Source organism: Narcine bancroftii, chromosome 7, assembly GCF_036971445.1.
Source record: "Narcine bancroftii isolate sNarBan1 chromosome 7, sNarBan1.hap1, whole genome shotgun sequence".
NCBI lineage: Eukaryota > Metazoa > Chordata > Chondrichthyes > Torpediniformes > Narcinidae > Narcine > Narcine bancroftii.
In genome coordinates, this window is record NC_091475.1 from 169,817,791 (window position 1) to 169,839,200 (window position 21,410).

The 21,410-nt window shown below is 37.7% G+C and overlaps 1 protein-coding gene across 2 annotated transcripts in view; it reads right to left on the minus strand.

The window, feature by feature from the left end:
* Nucleotides 1-5,826: 5,826 nt before the first annotated feature.
* Nucleotides 5,827-21,410, minus strand: part of cwf19l2 (CWF19 like cell cycle control factor 2) — a 119,329-nt gene continuing 103,745 nt past the window's right edge. The window contains exons 15-19 of one of the 2 annotated variants that reach the window (XM_069891247.1): nucleotides 20,804-20,920; nucleotides 14,546-14,701; nucleotides 11,882-11,962; nucleotides 8,733-8,834; nucleotides 5,827-7,633 (exon numbers count right to left, since the gene is read on the minus strand). In XM_069891247.1, coding sequence (XP_069747348.1) covers nucleotides 7,487-7,633; nucleotides 8,733-8,834; nucleotides 11,882-11,962; nucleotides 14,546-14,701; nucleotides 20,804-20,920 — 603 coding nt within the window. In that variant the 3' untranslated portion in view covers nucleotides 5,827-7,486. The remainder of the gene's footprint in view (nucleotides 7,634-8,732; nucleotides 8,835-11,881; nucleotides 11,963-14,545; nucleotides 14,702-20,803; nucleotides 20,921-21,410) is intronic. The other variant, XM_069891248.1, reaches the window with a different exon arrangement.

A 21,410-nucleotide genomic window follows, 5' to 3' on the forward strand; every position in this document is an offset into this window, starting at 1 on the left:
CATTCAGGGGCAGAGGGACCAGGACAGATGTGCGGGAAATGGCAGAATTATGGGTAAGGGCTGAATTGATGTTGGTAGAGGGGAAGCCACTGCTTTTGAAGGAAGACATCTCGGATGATCTGGAATGGAAGATGTTATCATGGGAGCAGATGTGACAGAGACTAGGGAATTGAGAGAACAAAATAGAATCCTTACGGGGACATGGTGTGAAGAGGTGTAGCTGATGTAATTGTGGGAGTTAGTGGATTTGTATAAGATGTAGAAAGTTTGTCTCCAAGATGGAGACGGATCAAGAAAGGGGTGAAGTTTGTCAGAGATGGAGCAAATCAATTTGTGGTCGGGGGTTAGTTATCAACAAAGTGGATAAAGCAGCACCAATGTAGTCGTCAATGTAGCAGAGGAAGAGTTGAGGAACCTTGCCTGTGCTCTTTGAATAAAATGATGGTGGAGGGGCAGGACAGATGCCTACCTGTTTTTTGCTCATACCTAGATGAAGGGCTCAGGTTTGAAACGTTGGTTATATATCTTTGGTTTTTTTTTTGTCTATATACTTCTGGAACCAACTCATAAGCTTTTAATACTGCTTGTTTAACAGTCTGATAATTTGCAGCATGCTCTGCCATCAAACTAGAATATGCCAGTTGTGCTTTTCCCTTTATTACACTTTGGAGCATAAGCGGACACTTCTTTTTGCCAGTTTGAGCTCTAAGCAACCTTTTCAAAAATCTAAAAATATGTATCAATATCCCTCTCACCAAAAGGAGGAATACATTAACCTCTCTACTAGCCATAAACTTCCCTGCAGGAGTTTGAGCTTCAGTTCTCTTACCTCTCTCTATCTCGTCTTAATTTTTCAAATTCAAAAAGCCTATTTCTTTCAGCTTCTTCTGCCTCATATTTACTTTTCTCTCTCTTCATCCAGCTCCAATTTTTTCAATTGTGATTCAACAGATTTATCCCCGGGAAAATTTCTAAGTCTTCCTCTTCAAATTTTCCCTCACTTATATAATATTTCACTATAATTCTCTGTATTTCTGTTTTCCTCATAAAACACTGGACTTCAGCCAGCTTTAATTCTCAAGCAATGACCATCAGTTCCTGTTTGCTTTTCTCTGCAGCTCTGCAAGTGATGGTTGTTCCAAAAATTCACTAATATCCATTGCTGCTGCTTTATTCCCCAACCACCCCCACCCCCCCCCCCCCCCCACCCCACACAAGCTTTAAATTAGCTTGGAAAAACAATTACTAATACATCACAAAAACTCCAAATCTTTTAGTTCCCCAACTCCAAATATTTTAAATCATAATGGACGAGCCCCAAGGACTCAAAAATCAACAGAAATTCATCAAAACAATGGCAACTTAAACAAAATTGGTTTTATTTTCTTAACACAGAATACGATCAATATTTAACTTATCACATTTTACTTAACCCCCCCCCATCTAATTCTAAGTGTGTGTGTGTTCAAGATGGTTCTTTTTTCACTATTCATTCATTTACTGTTCACTTCTCTAAGTTCACTGGTATTAGGCAGTTTTCAGTACTGTGCACAAAATTAAACAGTCATTACATTCAATAGGCTCTGGTGCCTTAAGTTGTTACGAGTCAAGAAAGTCTTTGGTGGGTGCAGAGATGTTCTTTGTTCGTTGGACATGCAAACTGATTTCCTCCGGTGTCTTTCCGAAGAAATGTGCTTTCTTCCAGGTCATTGCAAAAAGGTCTTTCCCCTAGTTCAGGAGAAATACAACAACCAGCCACTACAGACTCCAGGTCATTGCAAAAAGTTCTTTCCCCTAGTTCAGGAGAAATACAACAACCAGCCACTATAGACCCCAATCGGCTGAACTCAGAACTCAAAATCTGTCTTGAAATGGGGTCTTTAGAAGGCTTTTTACTTTTCAGCCTTTCACTGACTGCAGCAGCCATCTCCCCTCCCTCTCTCCTTTTTGTTTCAGTTTCAATTCCAGTCTGTTTTTTAAATGTGACCTAAATTACTTACTTATTCCCCCTTTTTAAACATATATTAACTTATTCCATTACACTACATAAAGACTTTCTTACTTTCTCCAGTATTTTTGTAAATTACAATCCCAACTGCAGACTTTCTTGTTTAATCTCTGCCTTAAATCCACCCAATGCCTTGGCCTCCATGCTTTGCCTGTGGCAAAAAAATTCCACAGATTCGCCACTCTCTCATTTCTGTTCTAAGTGGTCACCCTTCAATCCTGAAATTGTGACCTCATGTCCAAAACCAGGGGTTTTCAAACTTTTTCTTTCAACTCACATACCACCTTAAGTAATCCCTATGCCATAAGTTCTCTGTGATTGGAAAGGGATTGCTTAAGGTAGGTGGGAAGGTTGAGAACCACTACTCTAGACCCAATTGTTACTGAAATATTTTGCTTGAGAAAAATTGTCATTGGCCCATTTCCTTTGGAGTTATGAACATAACAAGTCAATTAGGTACGATTAAAACAGTGGTTTTCAAACTTTTTCTTTCCACTCAAATACAACTTTAAGTAACCCCTTACTAATCAAAGAGCACCTATGGCATAGGGAATACTTAAAGGTGAGTGGAAAAAATAGTTTGAAAACCACTGTCCTAGATTCTCCCACCATGGGAAACCACCTTTCTACATCTATTCGGTCCATGTCTTTCAACATTGAAATGTTTCAGAGAACCCCCCTCATTCTCCTCAATTCCAACAAATACACACTGAGAGCTGACAAACATTCCTCATAACACTTATTCCAGAATCATCCTTGTGACCTCCTCTGAACCCTCTCTAATGTCAGCACATTCTTTCTTAAATGAGGAACCCAAAACTCACAATACTAAGCAAGGTCTCACTAGTTCCTAATAAAGCCTCAACATCACATCCCTGCTCTTATGTTCTATTCCTCTTGAAATAAAGGCCTTCTTCACCTCCCATTCAACCTGCATTTACTTTCAGCGTATCCTGCACAAGGCCTTCCAAGTCCTTTTGCATCTGGGAATTATCAATTTTCTCCCCATTTAGAAAATAGTCTGTAAAGAGGGACAGGACCAAAACATATGTGTAAGGGAAGCTATTTCCAATTGACATTAATCACATATAGGATCGATATGAGAATAAAAGCGATGGAGTTTATCTTTAGACATATGAGCTCTATGAACAACTTTAAACTGTATTAGTGAATGTTTTGCACATAGAGAAGAAGAGTTTACCAGTCGCAGAATATTAATAGAATTATTGGAAGGAAATTTTTTCCATTATATCTACTGTTTTGAATATTGATTTACAACCACATCCCATTACTGCAATTTTTGGATTACCTATGATAGATTTGACTTATTTATCTCTTCCTGCGGATCGTATGATTGCTTTTCTTACACTAATGGCTAGAAGATCTATACTATTAAATTGGAAAGAGGTAAATCCTCCCACTGTTTTCCAATGGTTTACCCAAACCATACTATGTTTAAATTTAGAGAAAATTAGAAACTCTGTCTATGAATCCCCTTCTAAGTTTGAGTTAACCTGGCGACCATTTATTCAATATTTTCATTTGTGGTGAGTTGATCTGGCTCTGTTTTCTTTCTATGATTATGTATGATAATTGGGCTGTAAGATGAGATCGGAGTGATCGGCGTGGTTTAGCTATATCTGTAGGTTTTTTTTGTTTTTTTTAAAGTTTTTTTAAATTCAGATTTGTTTTTTCTTCTTTTTTGGGGTTTTTTTTTTCTCTTTTTTCATATATTGTTATTAATTATATCTTTTTTTTTTAGAGATAGTTCACACCCTAAACTGATCAAAATTTTTTTTTTATGATATATTTTTATTCTGTAATATTATTGTTGACCTCACCAAAGCCTTCGACACCGTGAGCAGGAAAGGGCTTTGGCAAATACTAGAGCGCATCGGATGTCCCCCAAAGTTCCTCAACATGATTATCCAACTGCACGAAAACCAACAAGGTCGGGTCAGATACAGCAATGAGCTCTCTGAACCCTTCTCCATTAACAATGGCGTGAAGCAAGGCTGTGTTCTCGCACCAACCCTCTTTTCAATCTTCTTCAGCATGATGCTGAACCAAGCCATGAAAGACCCCAACAATGAAGACACTGTTTACATCCGGTACCGCACGGATGGCAGTCTCTTCAATCTGAGGCGCCTGCAAGCTCACACCAAGACACAAGAGAAACTTGTCCGTGAACTACTCTTTGCAGACGATGCCGCTTTAGTTGCCCATTCAGAGCCAGCTCTTCAGCGCTTGACGTCCTGCTTTGCGGAAACTGCCAAAATGTTTGGCCTGGAAGTCAGCCTGAAGAAAACTGAGGTCCTCCATCAGCCAGCTCCCCACCATGACTACCAGCCCCCCCACATCTCCATCGGGCACACAAAACTCAAAACGGTCAACCAGTTTACCTATCTCGGCTGCACCATTTCATCAGATGCAAGGATCGACAATGAGATAGACAACAGACTCGCCAAGGCAAATAGCGCCTTTGGAAGACTACACAAAAGAGTCTGGAAAAACAACCAACTGAAAAACCTCACAAAGATAAGCGTATACAGAGCCGTTGTCATACCCACACTCCTGTTCGGCTCCGAATCATGGGTCCTCTACCGGCACCACCTACGGCTCCTAGAACGCTTCCACCAGCGTTGTCTCCGCTCCATCCTCAACATCCATTGGAGCGCTCACACCCCTAACGTCGAGGTACTCGAGATGGCAGAGGTCGACAGCATCGAGTCCACGCTGCTGAAGATCCAGCTGCGCTTGATGGGTCATGTCTCCAGAATGGAGGACCATCGCCTTCCCAAGATCGTGTTATATGGCGAGCTCTCCACTGGCCACCGTGACAGAGATGCACCAAAGAAAAGGTACAAGGACTGCCTAAAGAAATCTCTTGGTGCCTGCCACATTGACCACCGCCAGTGGGCTGATAACGCCTCAAACCGTGCATCTTGGCGCCTCACAGTTTGGCGGGCAGCAACCTCCTTTGAAGAAGACCGCAGAGCCCACCTCACTGACAAAAGGCAAAGGAGGAAAAACCCAACACCCAACCCCAACCAACCAATTTTCCCTTGCAACCGCTGCAATCGTGTCTGCCTGTCCCGCATCGGACTTGTCAGCCACAAACGAGCCTGCAGCTGACGTGGACTTTTTACCCCCTCCATAAATCTTCGTCCGCGAAGCCAAGCCAAAGAAGAATATTATTGTTTAATATCTCTGTATTAATTCATTACTTACTATGTATTTTTTATATCTCTTTGAACTGTATGTGTTTATAAATTATAATAATAAAAAGATTGAAAAAGAAAAGAAAGAAAATAGTCTGTAAGTTTAGTTCTTCTACCAAACTGTACTTTCCAACACTTTATTTACCCCAACAACTCTTCCTGGTATTGAACTGGTCCTGGTCTCCGCACTCATTTCATTACTCTTGCTTGCAATCTCCACCCTGTTCCTAATTTCTCTTGACCAAGCTCACTTTCCTTCCCTTTCTGGATTTCCCTGTCTCTATTTCAAGGATTAGGATAGAAACAAATATCCTTTACAGCCCACAGACTCTTAATTATCTTGACTGTACTGAACATCCTTTCAACCATCTTCCTCTGTTTCTCATTCTCTGCAGAGACTGCTTCATCTGCTAGGTATTTTCAGTTTTCCCCTTTGATTTGCATCCCATAGTTTATGCACATACATTTTTTTTCTACCTTGATCATCAATTTTATAGACATCAGAATCACCTGGGCTAACCTGGCCTCACCTATCAAGGATATTCTTCTGGTCTTATCCATCCTTCTCAGCAAGTTAAAACTTGTTTTTTTTTTTAAATAACATTTTTATTGATATTTAAAGTATAAACGATTGAATGGTACAATTGTACAATGTGCAACAAAATTAGAAAAGAGATTACAAATATGATCATAAATAAGAAATCCAGAGCACATTCTTAAGAATAAAATAAAGCATGACAACAAAAAAACTCAAAAGAAAAAAGATGTTTACTAACTATTCTATTGAAAGTTATGTGAACTGACATGTTAACCAATTCTCTTTCCACAGGTGTGGACCTGGGTGTTTCCAGCATTTCCGATTTTTGTTTCGGATTTCCATTTACAATATTGTGATTTCTAACGTTTATTGCAAAGTGCAATAAACAATATAAAACATGCAGTTTGCATAAAGCATTCAATAAAATGAGACCCAAGAAAAAAATCGTAACTTCTCTGGTTATGTCGTGACTCAAGATTTAAAAGTTTTTGGATATTAAAAAAACAGTCTAGACCATGAACACAGCCTGGGACCTTGCAGGGCATTCACATTCAATTATTGGTATATCACCTCAGGATGTTAGTTTAATACATTTACTGTTTGAGTTTTTACTGAGATGATTTAAAGAAAAATCAATTTCACTGCCTGCACAAACCCAAACAATATCAGTCAATTAGTTTACTTTTCCAAAGAAAAAAAGGAATCTTTTCTAATATTACCTTTCACACCAGCATTTCCTTCATCCTCATCCATGTTTTCCCCATCATCAGAGATGCTCAACTGCATTATTTCTATTTCCTGCATTTTTGCTCTCATCCAGATATTCTCCTTATTTTTACCTTGAGACCCAAATTCCATGGTTTATTCTCTGAAATTTCTGACAGCTCCAATTAATATCACCACTTTCTATCCTTCATCTCCCCAAAGGGGCTTATTCCCTCCACCATGAGCCTTAAATGCTCTGTGATTGGTAAAGGATTGCTTAAGGTGGTATGTAAGTGGAAAGAAAAAGTTTGGAAAACAGTTTTAATCATACCTAATTGACTCGTTATGTGCACAGTTTCATAACTCCAAAGGAAATGGGCCAATGACAATTTTTCTCAACCAAAATATTTCAGTAATAATTGGGTCTAGAGCAGTGATCTCAACCTTTCCCTTCCCACTCACATCCCACCTTAAGCAATCCCACTCTAATCAGAGAGCACCGATGGCATAGAGATTATTTAAAGTGGCATGTGAGTGGAAAGAAAAAGGTTGAGAACCATTGGTTTAAAGAATGGTAGTGATATGACAGAAATTTATTACTCTTTTTAAAGTTTTCATTCAACTCACATACCACTTTAAGTAATCCCTTAATAATCACAGAACATCTCTAACATAGGGATTGCTTAAAGTGGTATGTGAATGGAAAGAAAAAGTTTGAATACCACTGGTTTAGAGCATCAGATTTTAATTTGCTTTCATATACTATAAACACAATGAAACTTGCACCTCATAGCTGAGGGAAAATTAAAAATAGATTAAGCCTTTATTTCTTTCTACATACAATGCAAAACATCAAGTTAAATATTTTCAGTATGGTACACTTTATATTTTACATCTTTGAACTTCCAACTGAATATTTCATGATGAAATCTTGAATTGTTTTCAGTTTTTCTCAGCGGTTATAGCTGTGTTGAACAAATGTAAAGGAATATTCAACTCTTGTAGAGAACAATACTATTCCTTAGTTTTACTTCTGGTGCAGTCGTATGATTTCCACCACTGTGAAAACTGCAACACTTTCTTCCTTTGATCATCAAAATTTTCTCTGTGCGGCTTTCGCCATCGTCTTGGCTCTAGGTCTAACATGCCACCGATAATTTCCTTTAAAAGAGGGCAAAAATCAGCATGTCAAAGATTTCTGGGCAACCCAAGTTCTCCCCTTGTTATTTCTAATTCACCCACATACAGGACAAAATCATTGTCCTCTCTCTGCTGGACTTCTGACTCCTTAATATTGAAAGAAACATTGTTCCATTTTTTAATGATTCTGAGATTTTACAAACTAAACACCCTCCCCATTACAGTGTTATGAAGACTATTCTTTAGTTGCATTGCCTGCTTTGTTAATTTAATGAACTGCAATCCTAAATTATAGTTTTATACTCGGGTTCAGTGCGTTTGTAAAGTAAACTGGTCGACTCTCTAGCAAACCATTACTAATTTTGTAAACAATCTACTTTTATTGCAAAGCAGCTTTTATTAATCCCTCCTGCTTGCACAGGAACAATTGACTTGAATATATGTGTGAAGTATGGATTTTGGGAGCAAACAAAATAAAGAATGAAACAAATGTATTGGAAAGATATAAAATAGAGTAATAACATTTCCTTGAGACATCAATGACAAGAGGCATTTACTCCAAAATGAATACCAAGAGATTGAAGAGGATAGAAGAAATTAGTTCAGTGAATTAAGGAAAGTTAAATAATTATTTAAAGTAGACAGTACAGAATGAAAGGAAAAGATTGAGGTCATGGGATTTATTTTTGCTCGCACTAGATAAAACACCAGCACACGTGATCAGTTCCACATTGTATCTGACCAAGAGAAAAAAATAGCTAAAAGCAAAAAACAGACCTAGAAACAAAATGTGTCTGTGATGGACTCCTGGAAAATACCTTATAATTAAATAATCAGACCTTGCAGGGCATTCAGATACAATTATTGGTATATCACCTCAGGATATACCAATATCCTGATATATATTGGTATATACCAATATATATATATATATATATATATATATCTATATATATATATATATATGTATTGGTATATACCATATATATATCTATATATATATATATATATCTATATATATATATATATATATATATATTATAATTTACTGTTTGAGTTTTTGCTGAGAATCAATTTCACTGCTTGCATAAACCCAAATAATACCAGTCAATTAGTTTACCTTTCCAAAGTAAAAAGGAAACTTGTCTTCATTTTCAATGATATGAGCAAATCCACCTTGAAGACCAAAGTCCACAGAAAAATAAGGAAGACCTTTAGGAACCTGAAAAAACAATTACTGTGAATTGTTGGGTGCTGTTGATTCTGCAATGTGCATCTACTTGCATCTAAATGAAAAGAAACAACATAAGGAATCAAAGACTGTGTTTGTCCACTACCAGTTTAAACCAATCAAAGAAGAAACTTTGTTGAGACTTAGTTGTGTGTTTTGCCTTCCTATGATTTTACTTCTTTGAAGGGCTTTGATAAACACTCACCATCGCACTCTTGATTTTCAATGGAAATCAGTGCCCCATAATATTTAGGACAAATGCATTCATTTCCTTTATTTGTCTCTGGGCTCCACAGTTTTAAATTTGCATGAAACTAAAGGACATATTCCAAATTTCATTCAAGGTTATTTGTATATCATATATCTGTCATATGGCATGATCCAAATCTTAAAAATGTCACCTTAAAATCGGGTAGTATTATACGCTGGGTCTAAAATCCGTACCACGACGGCAAAGTCCCAACATTGTTGCCATCTTCCCACCAGCACCAACGCAATCTCATGCATGACCGAAACACTAAAGTCTGCAGATGCTATGATTGTAGTAAAAACACACTGAAATGCTGGAAGAACTCAGTCGCTCTATTCAGAATCTACAGGAGACAAAGATCTATTGCTGACAGTTCACGTCTAAACCCTTCTTCAAGGGTTAAAAGAGTAATCTCGTGCATGCCCTATTTGCAAAGACTCAACACTCGTCCACGGGGTACATCTGCCCAGTCCAAATGTCGTTGTACAGGCTTTCAATGGCCTGTTACAGGAGCTGACAGTGGTTTATATTAAAATATCCAAATAAAATTCAAACCTTTACAGGGTAATTTGTTATTAAAATATTGTAATTTGTTTTTAACAGCATTCACTAGTCAGTGATAAGTGCCAGATTTGGAGGCCATCTTAAACAAAGGTTATTGCTCAAAACCAACATTTTAGGTGGAAATTCTAAGGTTCGTCCTAAACAGTCATCCTATATGATGGCATATACGGTACATTTTGGTTTGACTATGTAGAAATAACAGCACTTTTTATATATAGTCCCCTCATTTCAGGGCACCAAATGTTTGGGACATTTGGCTTCTCAGGAGTTTGTGAGTACTCAGTTATGTTTAATTGCCTCATTAGTGCAGGTATAAGAGAGCTAGGTGTGCTTCTAAGTTTTTAATCACCTTTAATTAATTGCCACAAAAGTCAAAAAAGTAATTATGAGGCTCAAAACAAGAATACAACGAAAGAGATATCACCCAAACCTTAGGATTACCAAAATCAATAGTGTGAAACATCATTAAGAATTAAGAGCGTACTGGTGAGCTCAATAATTGCAAAGGGACTAGGAAGACCTCCACTACTGATGACAGAAGAATTCTCATCATAAAGAGAAATCCTCAAATGCATGTCCGACAGATCAGAAACACTCTTCAGGAGACAGGTGTGGATATGTCAATGACTACTGTCCACAGAAGACTTCATGAACAGAAATATAAAAGTTACCCCGCAAGATGCAAACATAGCAAAGGTGGTATGCTTTGGATCTTGGGCAGATCCTTTACTCCTCCACACTTTGCCTTTGCCATCACTCTGATACAGGTTTATCTTGGTCTCACCTGTCCACTAGACTTTTTTCCAGAATTCTGCAGGCTCTTTTAAATACTTCTTGGAAAACTGTAATCTGACCATCCTGTTTCTGTGGCTAACTAATGGTTTGCATCTTGTAGGGTAACCTGTATTTCTCTTCATTAAATGAGGTACTGTAATTTATACATGGCCAAACCAAAATGTATACAAATATCCTTGAATAAAATCTGGAATGTATACTTTAATTACATGTGAATGTTTGATTACAAATTTAAAACTGTGGAGCACAGGGGCAAATAAAGGAAAAAAATTGTCTTTGTCCCAAACATTATGGAGAGCCCTGTATGTCAATGCAAAAAGAGTTATTTGGGCTGTTTGTATTTTTAAATTTAAGCTACTTATGAAGTTTAATTTCTTAAGATATTGTAGAACACAACAGGAAGACGTTTCCCCTCTGGTGTAAAAGCACATATTTCCCTGAAAGCGGCAACGAGGGTAGATAGAATGGAGAAGGAAGCATTTGACATGTTTGGCCTTATTGATCAATATACTGAGAACAAGAGTTGCGCTGTCATGTTACAATGGTACCAGACTTTGGTGTGACCACACTTATAGTATTGTGTACAGTTTTTGTTACCTACTATATAGAAATAATGTAATTAAGCCGGAAAATGTGCAGAAAAGATTCACAAGGATGGTTTGAGTCAAGCATATTTCTTAAACTGCAATGTCGGGAAAATAGTGGACAAAATTAATATAATTACTGCCCGTGTGGTTGTTCACACTGGGTGCCTTTCAAGACTGCAAGTGCCTGAGTGTAACAGACCCAGTGGTTGGACATGCAGAAGAGTGGATGACCATCAACAAATTTTTCTGGTATGATTTATACCGCAGGCTTCCTCCAAAAAAATTGTAGGGGTCCTGCAGGATAAATCGTGGTGCAGGAATTGACTCAAAATTCCTGCATGTTGCTTTTTAGACTCCCAAGCATGTAGCAACAAAAGTCCTTAATTGTGCCGTTACATGCCTGCAGACTAAAAACCATAAAGGATAGGTTAGGGCTGTTTTCCCTGCAGAATATGAGGAGTGAATAATAGAGGTCATTAAAATTTGAATAAGTTGATGGTTACAATCTTTTTCCAGTTAGGGGGAGTCTAAAGTTAGAGAACATAGGTTTATGGTGATAGGATAAAAGATTTAATGGAGCCCCTAGGGGCAACGTTTTTACAGAGAGGGTGATACGTATATGCAGTGAGCTGTCAGTGGATGCTGTATAATATTACAATATTTAAAGATATCTGGACAGGTAAATAAACAGGAAAGATATGTGCATCAAAAGCAGGCAAATGGGATGAGTTCAACTGGGAAACTTGGTGAGCCAAAGGGCCTGTTTCCCTGGATAAAAATGAACTTCGTACAATTATTTAATTCATGTGCAGAATTTTTAGGTAACAGTACTAATTACTTACTGCTCTGCGGATATCCCTTGTTGAAAGGTCAACTAGCTTCTTGTTCATGGCCCATTCTTCATCAGCCTCCATTATAGCTTTCTTTCATAAATTATATAATAAAGTAAAATTACTACATTTAGGAAAGACATTACATCAAGCGTAATAAACTTTCAATCAAATGTGGCATGGTTAGTGTAGCAGTTAGTGCAATGCTCTTGCAGGTTCAGCAACATGGGTTCGAATTTGGCAGTGTTTGTAAGAACTTTGTACATTCTCTTTGTGACCACACGGGCTTCCTCCGACCTTCCAACAGGATTTGTTGGTTAATGGGTTCGTTAGGGTGGCGCCGGCTTGTGAGCTGGTAGGGATTGTTACCATGTTGGATCTCTGAACTATATTTTTTTAAATTAAAGAAGTTTAAAACAATGCATCATTTTCCCATTGTCAGCTCTATTTACAAGAAAGACAACCATCATTGCCACATCATGAGAAGCTAAAAGTGTTGATCACAAAAGCAGAAGTAGGCCAATCTGTTCTGCCATTTAATATTGAGCTGATCCTTATTACTCAGCCTCACCTCCCTGCCCTACTCCCCAAAATCCTTGATGCCCTGACTAATCAAATACTTGTCAATTTTTGTCTGAAATACACCCAACAACCTCGCTTACATTGTTGCCTTTGGGAACGTTCCACAGATTCACGACCCTCTGGCTAAAAAAATTTCTCCACATTTTGGAGAAATTGATGACATTTGATCCTGAAATTGAGGCCCCTTGTCCGAGTCCCCTACAATGGGAAACAACTTTGTCACATCTACTCTGTCCAGGCCTTTCAGCATTTGAAATGTCTTTATGAGGATCCCTCTCATCCTTCTGTACTCCAAGGTGTACAGCCCAAAAGAACAAAAAAACTTTTCTCATATGTTAACCCTTTCATTTCTGTTATCATTCTAATAATTCTCAAATAAGGGGCCCAAAACTGTACACAGTACTCCAAGTGAGGTCTCACCAGTGCCGTAGAGAATCTCAACATTATAACCCTGCTCGTTGTACTCTAATCCTCTAGAAACGGATGCCAACATTGCATTTGCTTTCCTCTCTGCTGACTCAAACTGGAGGTTAACCTTAGGGTATCCTGCATGAGGACTCCCAAGTCTCTTTGCATCACCGAATTTTGAATTTTATCCCCAATAATATTCTGCCTATTTCTTGTAGCAAAGTGCATGACCGTCCACTTCCCAATATTGTACTTCATCTGTCATCTCTTTGCCCATTCTCCTAATCTATCCAAGTCTCTCTGCAGCCTTTCTTTGTCCTCAGCACCACCAGCTCTACCGCCCATCATTTAGAAGTATTTAAGGACATCACTATTTCAGACAAAACAAAACTGAAGGCAACGTTCTTCAAATCTACCATGCTACTCAGTACATTTTCTCCATAAAATCTGGCATGTATTTTTTAACTACTTTTCAGTTTTGATAGTTTAATTTGTAACTTTAAAGTGCTTTGCAAACATGACCTCTTACATATCCCAATGTAAATTTCAAGAAATATTTTCCCTTTTTTGAAACTCATCAATCTTCAGTGTTTTTTGCATTTGATTTTAGCTAAAGCAAATGCTAAGAAAGAAGGAAATGTTCAATTTGTAGCCGAGAGTCACACTTGAGTATACATATATAAATACAGTAAAATCTTCGGTATCCAGAATTCAAGCAAACAGCAAAAAAATCCTGAGGAAATAAATTAATTAATTACATTAAAATAAATAAGAATAAATAAAAATTGAAATAAAATTTTTACAATTGTAAAAGTAAATGTTCTCCTAAACAAAACAAACCCTTGGTGAAGATGGGAGCAAACATTCAGCCAGTGGAGTGCCCTGGTTGTGTTCCTCCCACAGCAGCTGTTTGAATAAAATGGCCCCACCCAGGATGCCACTCACCGCTTAGGCGACTCTCCCAAAGTGTCTACCTATCTCTGCCTTGTTAGAGTATTTTTTTATTAGTATTTTATTTAAGTAAGACTAAGTAAAACTTAGGGGTTAATTATGATGGCAGCTCGGTTAATCTAGTGGTTAGTGCAACGTTGTTCCAGCACCAGTAACCAAGGTTTGAATTAAAATTACATTTATATAATTAAGGACTACAATACTGATTTTTTTTTCAAATTACAGTACAACTCCGATTATTCAAAATGGTCGAGATTGGGCTCATTTTGGATAAACATTTTTTTTGGAAAACTGGTCATTTTTTAAAAAACATCCCAGTGGCAACAGCAAATCACTTGTAACAGTATTTAAACAACAAGGTAAGGCTTTTTAAGCATTAATAATTCCACCAAAGAATTCCAATAGGTTTATCAGGCAAGATTGTCCCATGCTGGCTTTGGCCCGTCCTGTCATGTGTCTCATCTTTTACCACTGATGGCAGGCTAACCAGTTTATAATTTCTTTTCTGCTGCCCCTCCCACCCCAGTTCTTAAATGAGTGAGGTGACAATTTTACAGTCCTCCAGGACCAAGCCGGAATCTCTTCATTCCTGAAAAATTATTATCAATGCCTCCACAATATCTAATGCTATTTCTTTTGGGGCACAATTGTGCAATCCACCTGTTCTGGGAGACATCCACCCTTAGACCCTTAAAAAAAATAATTCCATCATTTCTGACTGGATTCAGAACTTACCTTAAAGTATATAGGAGCCACATCTCCAAGATCTTGAGGCAATGGAATACATTCATACACCATATGAAGCCGTTTCTTCAAACGCATACTTGTTTCAAAAAAGACACAATCGAGACCTTTGTCTTCTAACATTTTCACCAAGGTTTTTCGGAAGAGCTGTGAAAAAGATAAAATTAATCCCATGCCTGAGAATGAAACTCAGTACAATATGTCAGGTTTCTGACATCAATGGGAAGAGGGATTGCAGTTACTTGAATATGCAAAAGTATAATAAATTATTGTACTTCATATGCATTGTATTCTATGCATAAATCTTTAAATAAATTAACAAACTATATGTCACATGTGAATTGTGTGGTACTTTTCATTAATTTTACTACTCTCTGAGTTCAGGGAGAATTCTTTAAGCCTTGCACTTTGTGATTTAATGCCATAAATCATCGGGGAAACAATGTTGAATTCTTTCCTAAGGACATTACTATTTTATCTTTCTCTTGTTCCTTGAATATTTCCATTTTTTCTTTCAATGTTTGAACCGGTTTCTGCTTCATACCTTTGACAGGGTTTTTTTTATCCAACATAGTGTATAGAAGCGAGAGGTTTTTTTTTACACTACCAATTAGTGGTAATTCTGCCGTGTCTGCAGGAAAAAGGAATTTCCGGGCTGTATGTGATGTCATGTAAGTACTCTGACAATAAATCTGAAAACTGAAAATCTGAAATGGAATAATTAATTAATTAAATACCAATTGGATCCACTGCCACATGGAAAATATACGCAAGGGACTGAGGGTGGAGTGCTGTGTTGCAGGTTAATCAAAGATAGAACATAATGAAAAGCCACTCCCAAACTTGGCACACCAAATTCGCCTTTGTTTTTGAAAATATCTTATGTAATTGTTTAATACTGTTACAAGCCCAGAGGACCCCAAAATGCAGCAGCAATAGAAATTCACCGTCAAATGGTTACTTAAACAAAAGTTGCTTTTAATTTTCTTAAAACATAATAACAGGATCAAACTTTAACTTATTACTATTAACTTAACTCCCTTCTAATTCTAAGCGCATGTGTATGTAATGTGTTTATGTTCTGGAAAGTTCTTTGAATCACAGTCCAATCTCACTTCTCACTTCTCCAAGTTCACTGTATCAGGCAATTCTTATACTCTGCACAGAATTTAACATTTGTTAACTTTCATCAAGCTCTGGTGCTTAAAGGTAAATTGTTATCGGTCAGGAAGGTTCTTGTTGGTTTCAAAGAGAGATGTGTTGCTCGTTGGACTCACACAGACTGATTTCCTCCGATCAGCCACATCAGTGTCTTGCTGAAGAAACTTGCCCCATTGTGGGTTTTCCAAATTATAACCTCTTCTTCCAGGTCACCAGAGAGTTCCTTTTGTTTCCTTTATTTCAGAAGAAACAATCGAGCCAGCCATTTCCTCTTATAACATAAGGACTACAAAGGTTTTGAACAGGCTGAACTCAGAACTCACAACCCGTCTTCAAAATGGGGTTTCAACAAGCCTGCCAGCTTGCAATTGCCGCCTCAAAAGCTATTGCAAAACTGTTTTCTCTCTCCCTCTAAGAGAAATCCTGTTTGTTCTTTCCTCTCTCTCTGCTTGCAAAAACCAACTTCTCCCAAGACTCCAAATCCTTGAAAGATCTTAATCAGCACTTGAGTCCAGACTTCTCCATTTGCACTTGCTTTTGAAATTCTTTCCCAAAGCAGTTCGATTGTCGTTGTAAAATCACTGGTGCCTGAATGTCTGGCTTCTAGCAAAGCTCTTGCATTTTAAATGAGATGTGAAGTATAAGTATCTGTTTGTGAAGTGACCAACACTATATCCCCCACAATCTCTTTTAAAAACATATTTATATATAATAAATAATCTTCTTTCTTTGGCTTTGCTTCGCGGACGAAGATTTATGGAGGGGTAAACATCCACGTCATGCTGCAGGCTGGTTTGTGGCTGACAAGTCCGATGCGGGACAGGCAGACACGGTTGCAGGGGAAAATTTGTTGGTTGGGGTTGGGTGTTGGGTTTTTCTTCCTTTGTCTTTTGTCAGTGAGGTGGGCTCTGCAGTCTTCTTCAAAGGCGTCAAGATGCACGGTTTGAGGCGATATCAGCCCACTGGCGGTGGTTAATGTGGCAGGCACCAAGAGATTTCTTTAGGCAGTCCTTGTACCTCTTTGGTGCACCTCTGACACGATGGCCAGTGGAGAGTTCGCCATATAACACGATCTTGGGAAGGCAATGGTCCTTCATTCTGGAGACGTGACCTACCCAGCGCAGTTGGATCTTCAACAGCGTGGATTCGATGCTGTCGGCCTCTGCCATCTCGAGTACTTCGATGTTAGGGGATGAAGTCGCTCCAATGAATGTTGAGGATGGAGCGGAGACAACGCTGGTGGAAGCGTTCTAGGAGCCGTAGGTGATGCCGGTAGAGGACCCATGATTTGGAGCCGAACAGGAGTGTGGGTATGACAACGGCTCTGTATACGCTTATCTTTGTGAGGTTTTTCAGTTGGTTGTTTTTCCAGACTCTTTTGTGTAGTCTTCCAAAGGCGCTATTTGCCTTGGCGAGTCTGTTGTCTATCTTGTTGTCGATCCTTGCATCTGATGAAATGGTGCAGCCGAGATAGGTAAACTGGTTGACCGTTTTGAGTTTTGTGTGCCTGATGGATATGTCATGGTGGGGAGCTGGCTGATGGAGGACCTCAGTCTTCTTCAGGCTGACTTCCAGGCCAAACATTTTGGCAGTTTCCGCAAAACAGGACGCCAAGCACTGAAGAGCTGGCTCTGAATGCCCATTCAGAGCCAATAAATAATATAACCCGTAATAATACTCTTAAGAGATTTTTGCCCATTGAACGAGAATTCATGTTTCATAAATTCCAGATAAACAAAGGTTTACAAAACTTTATATCATCTAACAACAAAATTAAATGCCTCAAGTCTGGTCTACACTACTGGAAAATCAATTTAGACTTCCCTTTTGGTAAAGGCATTGAAACAAAAGCAGGGTTAGACCACAAAAATCAAGTCTGCTCTGACATTCAAAAAAAATCAGACATGGAAAAAATTCCCACAGTTATCAGATGTACCACTCTCTTTCTTTGGCTTGGCTTCGCGGACGAAGATTTATGGAGGGGTAATGTCCACGTCAGCTGCAGGCTCGTTTGTGGCTGACAAGTCCGATGCAGGACAGGCAGACACGGTTGCAGCGGTTGCAAGGGAAAATTGGTTGGTTTGGGTTGGGTGTTGGGTTTTTCCTCCTTTGTCTTTTGTCAGCAAGGTGGGCTCTGTGGTCTGCGGTATAATGTACCATTATATATCTGGTAATTAACCATCATTTAATCTACTGAATGGTGGTTTATAGTAATTCTTTTAATACGGTAAATATTAGGTTTCCTTACATTTGTGTGAGGGTTCCAATTAATATATTTCAGTCATAACCTGTTTGAAACAAATCTGCTTTAAAAAAAATTCACAGGACCTGGTCATTAGAAGAAACTTAGCATTTATTGTTCACTTCCAATTGCTCCTTGATCTGAGTGAATTGTAGGACCATTGCTGAGAATTCACAGTTAAGCATAGACCATTCAAAATAGGCATAATTGAACCAAATGGGCCATAGAAAAATCCAAATAGGTTTATGTTCTCCTGTTAATTTTCTACTAGTTTATTCACTTCACTTGACCTGTGCTCATCGATCTAAACATCTAGTCTACCAGTCTAAACACAAACTCTCCTTATTACCATACTCCTTTTACAGGCCCAGTGTGAGTTGGCAGGGTACTGTCTTCACAAACATTTTAATGTAGTGGTTCTCACCCTTTTTCTTTCCACTCACATACCACTTAAATAATCCCAATGGCGTCGGTGCTCTGTGATTAGTAAGGGATTGCTTAAGGTGGTATGTGAGTGGGAAGGGAAGGTTGAGAATCACTGCTCTAGACCCAATTTTTACTGAAATATTTTGCTTGAGAACATTTGTCATTGACCCATTTCCTTTGGAGCTATGAAACAGTGCACATAACGAGTCAATTAGGTACGATTAAAACAGTGTTTTTCAAACATTTTCTTTCCACCCACATACCACTTTAAGTTATCCCTTACTAATCACAGAGTACCTATGGTATAGGGAATACTTAAAATGGTATGTGAGTGAAAATAAAAAGGTTGAGAACCACTGTTCTAACTCAATTCCATAGTGCACATTTTCGAAAAGATTACTGCAGCTTTTTCGAACATGTCTTGATCAATGTATTTACATCAACCTTCTATCTTTCACTATTCCACACAAGTATTCAATTTAGATTTTCCACTATTCCATTATTAGTTACATTAAAGTAAAACCAATAAGAAAATCTAAATCATGTCTATTTGTTTTTACACAGGTGCTATTTATCTTCTGATCTTTCTTTATTAAGTTAAGTTCAATATCATGAGGCTATACATATACAACTGGACAAAACAGTGCATTTGCCTCATTATTTGTAAGCATATGCTTCAAAGTGCTGCAGATGAGCGTTGACAGAATACTCTGCTTCTGGGATCGATGAGCACAGGTACATATCAAATGATCTTGTTTCATTCAAAATCAATGTATAAAGTATTGTGCATCAATGCATAGTGACCTAGAGCTAAAATATTAACTCTGTTTTTCTTTTCATGGATGCTGCATAACCTACTGAGCATACCAGTAATTTCTGTTTTATTTCACATTTCCAACATGTAAAATTTTTCAATCTCAGGAATTACTGCAAACTGAATTTGCTCTGAAAATCAGGTTAATTTCCCCATTTATAACTCATATGAAATTAGCTAACGAAACACCAATGTCTCATCATAAATAAATAAATACAAAATTTATTTGTTTTTTGACTCACATTTCTTGATGCATGCACAAATTATATATTTTCTAAAAATGCAAAATCCTCACTCCAAGAATATAAAGGTAAAGGTTCCATTATTGTTACATAATACTACATTAATGTTGTAACATAATATGAAATTCTTTAATTTTTGTCTACTGTACAGAGAATCACCACTTTGTCCAGCACCCCTCACAAAAACCTACAGCAACTGGTGTTCCTAGGCGGTCTCCCCCCCAAGTACTGACCAGGCTGAGCTTGTTTAGCTTCCGAGATCAGACAATCTAAGGTGTATTCAGGTTGTTAGGCTTCTGTTGGGTCACCTACATTTGAAGATCAGTTTTGTTCCAATTGCTAACAGGCTCTTGAACCTCCATTTGCCACACTAATCAGAGTCTGCTCCGATGCTACAGTATTATTGTCCACACTATTGCAGAAGTCTCTTTTGTATTAGTAAGTTTTACTATTTTAGCTATTCCTTGTTTTTTTTTCAACAAGAGTAAGAATTTTAGTACATATGTACATTGTACTATATATATGACAATAAATTAATTATCATTATCACTTTCAAACTCATACATATATTAACTGAATCAATTATCTGACTAATAATATCAGCCTTTTATCTTGAGACAACTTAAGGCTATTGCCATTGTTCTACATCAATTCCTGGTACATCTGCCAAGGTTAATGAAAAATAAATGTTTTAATAACTAACATCTTCTCGTAACTTGGTTGTATAGAGTCCTATTCAACAACTGACAAAATTGGTCTGAGTTAATTTAAAACAAACAGCAATGTCTCTAGCAATAGAAGATTTTGGTTTGGCCACACCCGAAAAACAATTTGGGTTGCCTCCATTATAGGAACGACGTGAAGGTTTGGAAAGGACACAGAAGTGCTTTACAAGAATACTACCTGGATTAGAGGGTGTGAGCTACAAGGAGATGTTAGACAACCTTGCATTATTTTCTCTCATGTCAGAAGCTGAGGGAAGGCCAAACAAAGGTTAAAACTATGTGAGACATTTTTTATATTTTCAAGAAACATATCAAATGCGAGAGGATGTACACTTAAGTTGAGAGGGAGATGTGTGGGGCGTTTTATTTTACATAAAGAGTGGTATCTGCCTGTATTGGGTTGCCAGTGGTAGTGGTGGAAGCAGACACAAAGTAGCATTTTAGAGGCTTTTAGATTGACACATGAATGTGCAATAAATAAGAGTATAAATCATGGCAGGCAGAAGAGATTAAGATTAATTTGATACTGATTTCAGAACAGACATTGTGGGCCAGAGAATCTGTTTCTGTACTGCAAATATAGGATATATGTTCTATATTTTAATAAAGTACAACAATACTTCAAATTATTCATCTAACCTGTACTTCCTCCCATATATCTTCATCCAATATGGTACCTGCAGTATGATGCTGGAGAGGTACAATTAGGCAGTGTCCTTCTGTCATTGATTGACAGTTAGGTAGGCACAAATATACCTGGGAATGAGAAGAAATATTTGAATTCACATAATTAGACCAAATGTTTACTTCTGCTAATTTAATAGACACGTTGTAATAGTAGTAAAGTGCTTTGATCAGTGCGGTGGTTATATTACTGAAATTTTATCCAGTTCTCAATAAAACTAGGAAACAAAAGCATGAGAAGGAACAGAAGATCATAACATTTCCCATGAGATTAGTCTTGACAAGAGGGAGAGTTTTGACACAAGCTGTAAAAATAGCAATTTCCCTTCTTGTGGTATGAGGGCTACGACACTAACTGCCAAAAGCTCATGCAAGAACTGCACATCGATGCTCCAGGAAATGCAACAACTGAATTAGGACAAGACAAGTAACATGTTGCGCATATTCCTGTTATTTTTAAATATGTGTTTTATGACGTAATTCAATTTTTGAAACCAGTGGAATGAAATTATTACTCTGAATTAAATTACCCTTTATTTAAATATGAAAGAATCCTCTGATT